The sequence below is a fragment of the Zingiber officinale genome, chromosome 4B (genome assembly GCF_018446385.1).
Source record: "Zingiber officinale cultivar Zhangliang chromosome 4B, Zo_v1.1, whole genome shotgun sequence".
Taxonomy (NCBI): domain Eukaryota; kingdom Viridiplantae; phylum Streptophyta; class Magnoliopsida; order Zingiberales; family Zingiberaceae; genus Zingiber; species Zingiber officinale.
This window is the reverse complement of record NC_055993.1, coordinates 79,885,081-79,889,122: the sequence shown is the minus strand read 5'-3', so window position 1 is coordinate 79,889,122 and position 4,042 is coordinate 79,885,081. Positions and strand designations below refer to the sequence as shown.

The 4,042-nt window shown below is 36.8% G+C and overlaps 1 protein-coding gene across 1 annotated transcript; it reads left to right on the top strand.

Moving 5' to 3' along the window:
* Positions 1-517: 517 nt before the first annotated feature.
* LOC121975243 (aldehyde dehydrogenase family 2 member C4-like) lies at positions 518-3,751 on the top strand. The gene is made up of 9 exons (XM_042526783.1): positions 518-723; positions 1,694-1,836; positions 1,925-2,308; positions 2,395-2,484; positions 2,564-2,737; positions 2,818-2,955; positions 3,034-3,171; positions 3,253-3,314; positions 3,389-3,751. The coding sequence occupies exons 1-9, from the start codon at positions 615-617 to the stop codon at positions 3,660-3,662; spliced, it is 1,512 nt and encodes a 503-aa protein (XP_042382717.1). The 5' UTR covers positions 518-614; the 3' UTR covers positions 3,663-3,751.
* The last annotated feature ends 291 nt before the right edge of the window (positions 3,752-4,042 follow it).

The following is a 4,042-nucleotide window of genomic DNA, read 5'->3' as shown; positions in this document are numbered from 1 at the left end:
AAAAAATTTAGGGTTTATAAAGGAAAAGGAGAAATAAATAGACAATAAAAGTAAAAAAAAAAGATTAATTACCTTTATATAAAATAATTTAATATATACTAACAATACATATATCAAAATCCAAAACATTAAATATATACCTAACAAAAATCTAAACTTATTTTTTTATTAAACTTTACATAAAAGAATTCTGAATTAATGGCTTAATCCGGGAAACATTAAATAAAGAAATTAACTCCAAAATTATCAGAGAAAAAGGAAACAAATCAAGAATCAAATAATTAAAATCACAAACAAAAACTAACAATAGAAACTATTTCATCTCTTCCATTATTATTATTATTATTATTATTTCAAAAGGAAATTGAAATATTAAAATGCATTTCTTTCTACTTTTGTTTCGTCCCTTGGTTATTGTGGCTAGAATTGTTTATTCAGCGCAGAAAATCCAAAAAATGACAGCTTTTTACCATTTGTTTAATCCACAAGTTCCATGGAGATTCGCCCAAGTATGAAGACCTTATGGCTCTCAGATTTGTGCTCTGCTCTATATAACAAATGCTCGAGGAGCATCTTCTGTTTTGTGTGGCCTGGTCCAAGAAGCATCAGCAGCCATGGCGAGTGAGGAGGACTGCAGTGGTACCGCAGAGAACGGGTTCATGTTGCCGGAGGTCAAGTTCACCAAGCTCTTCATCAATGGCAGCTTTGTGGACGCTGTCTCAGGTGAGCAAAAACCAGTCGCAGACATTTCCCTGGTTCTTCAAATATAATCGATAGCTTTCTTTTCTTTTCGTCTTCTTGTTTTTGTTTTTGATTGCAAACATGCTGAATAATCAATTGTTGATTTGTAAACATTTTATCTTTAAACACAAGAGATGTGTTGTTCAATTATCTTTTTGCTCCTAGTTCATCTTTGGAGACTGTTCTACTCTCAAGGCAAACTTGCAAGCAGATGGAAGAGGAAAGCCTAATTCCTTTGTTCCAGTTATTTTGGTAAAAGATTTAAAGAAACTTTTGTTGGTGGGAAATCTGATGGATAGTGCTTCGATCAGGAAATTTGTTATTGATGTTGATTGATTGTTATAACATTGTGGGAACTGCCGTCATCAAGGGATTCCTTAAATCTTTCAATAAATTAGATAATGAATTCAAAACATATACACTTACTTTGCTTAAGCAACTATTTGCTTCCATCAGACTAAGTAAATATTCTTTCAGGATACCATAGATTCCTTAGTAATGTTGTTTCCAAAATGTACGCTTGAAAATAATCCTAAATACTTTGGATTTATTCAAGCTCGATAGTTGAATGTTTGTATATTATTATTACTACAGTACAATAGTATACAACCAACACTTTGAAAAGCAACCAATTTTGAGAGAGGAAAGATTTTTGTTATAAAGGATGATGGATTGTGTGTGCATAGTGATATTTTATAGTGTTTGAAACATTATCTACAAAAGTACATATCTTTTAGATGATAACCTTTTATTTAAACATCAAGACACCAATACATAAGAAATACAAGTTCCTTATTCCTCCCTTCTTTTCCATTTTATGGAAATTACAGCAACTTTAGCAAAAGACAACAAATTAATCTCGCATGAGCAAATCATATGTGTCTGTTCTTTTACTTTTTATCTTTTACACATCGAAATGGTTCACAGAGTGGTTGCCTTGTTTTTCTTACAGGGAAAACTTTTGAAACAATAGATCCTCGCACAGGAGATGTGATTGCCGAGATTGCTTCTGGTGACAAGGAGGATGTAGACTTGGCAGTTGCAGCAGCCAGAGATGCCTTCGACGAAGGAAAGTGGCCTCGCTTGCCGGGCTATGTATGTCTCGCCTCTCCCTTGTCACTTGCATCCATTGGTGGACTTGTAAAACCAATCTACCTTGTTTTCCTTTTTCATTTTTCATCAGCAAAGGGGGAGGATCATGATGAAATTTGCAGACCTGATTGAGCAACATGTAGAGGAATTGGCTGTACTGGAGTGCATTGATTCAGGAAAGCCTCTTTTGGTTAGCAAGTTGGTTGATTTTCCATCAGTTATAAGTATGTTCCGGTACTACGCCGGTGCAGCAGATAAGATCCATGGCGAGACGCTAAAGTTAGCGCAAGAACTTCAAGGATACACATTGAAGGAGCCTATCGGAGTAGTTGGCCTTATAATTCCATGGAACTACCCGATGCTCATGTTTGCTTTAAAGGTTGCCCCAGCCCTGGCAGCAGGTTGCACCATGATAGTTAAGCCAGCTGAACAGACCCCACTCACAGCTCTCTACTGTGCTCACCTGGCTAAACAGGTTTTTGTGTTCAAATATTTCGGTATCGATATCTGAATGTCGATATGCGAGAAGTTCTCTAACGACATTGCATTCTGATATGGCAGGCAGGGATTCCTGATGGAGTTCTCAATGTTGTGACTGGTTTTGGCCGTACAGTTGGTGCTGCAATCAGTTCCCATATGGATGTGGACAAAGTATTGTTTTTCTGATCAATGAAAGTTCTTTAAAGTTTCCTTATCTGCACTACTGATTCAGTTCCCTCTTTGATCACAGGTTAGTTTTACCGGATCTACTGAAACAGGGCGTGTTGTGATGGAAGCAGCGGCAAGAAGCAATTTGAAATCGGTGTCTCTAGAATTGGGCGGCAAGTCACCACTTCTGATCTTCGACGATGCAGATATAGACATGGCGGTTGAACTAGCTCGTCAAGCAGTATTCTTCAACCAGGCAAGGATGGTCCCTCCAACACAATCCTTAGTTCTTAGTCCTTACTGCCACTGACATGGATGTTGGTTGCTAAATCACAGGGTGAAATTTGTGTGGCTGGATCGCGCGTCTTTGTTCAAGAAGGCATCTATGATGAATTTGTGAAAAAGATAGCATTGAGTTCGAAAGAGTGGGTTGTAGGAGACCCTTTCGATCCTCGAGTCAATCAAGGACCTCAGGTAACCATCCTCGAAGCATTTTACTTCCACAAGTATGTTGTTGGTTGTTGTTCATGAATGCCTTCCTTCTATATCAAGGTCGACAAGAGGCAATTCGATAAAATTCTCAGCTACATTGATCATGGAAAGAGAGAAGGAGCAACCTTATTGACAGGAGGAAAGCCTTGCGGCGAGAAAGGATACTACATTGAACCTACAATCTTCACAGATGTTAAGGTAAACATGTACTGTTTTTACACAATATCAGATTCTTTGAGGTTGTTAATTCTCTCATGCCAGTTCTTTTCCTTTTCATAGGACGATATGCTGATAGCAAAAGATGAAATCTTTGGACCTGTAATGTCCCTCATGAAGTTTAGGTACTTCATACTGATTCCCCCTAACTCTTCATGATTGATTCATAAACATCTTGTTCGATTATCTCTTTTGTTAGTACGGTCGAGGAGGCAATTCAGAGAGCCAACTATACGAAGTATGGGCTTGCGGCCGGGATTGTGACAAAGGACTTAAACATTGCAAACCGGGTTTCAAGATCGATTAGAGCAGGCATCATCTGGGTCAATTGCTACTTTGCGTTTGATAATGATTGCCCTTTTGGTGGATATAAGATGAGTGGGTTTGGAAGGGACAGTGGACTGCATGCTTTGGAGAAGTATCTCAAAGTCAAGTCTGTAGTTACTCCAATCTATGGTTCTCCATGGCTGTAGTAGTTCTAAGCTGCTGGAAACTATTGAATGACTGTAGTAGTTCTAAGCTGCTGGAAACTATTGAATAAATACTGAACTATTTTTTATCTTGTTTGGCTTATGGCTTGCTAGATTCGAAATATTAAGAGGGGTGTATTCAGTTAATTTTAAAATTTTAAAATCTAGTGGTATCTAAATTAAATTTTTATAAAATTTTAAAAAGTCACGTGGTATTTAAATTTGACCTTTTAAAACTCTATGAAAATCTTTTAGTATCCAAAATTTACGTAGATTTTCATGGATTCTCTTAAAATTTCTTGGATATAAATTTTAACTAATAAGAGTTTTCCAAAACACTTCTACGACTTTAAAAATAAAATAAAAAGTCTTTTCTTCACCTT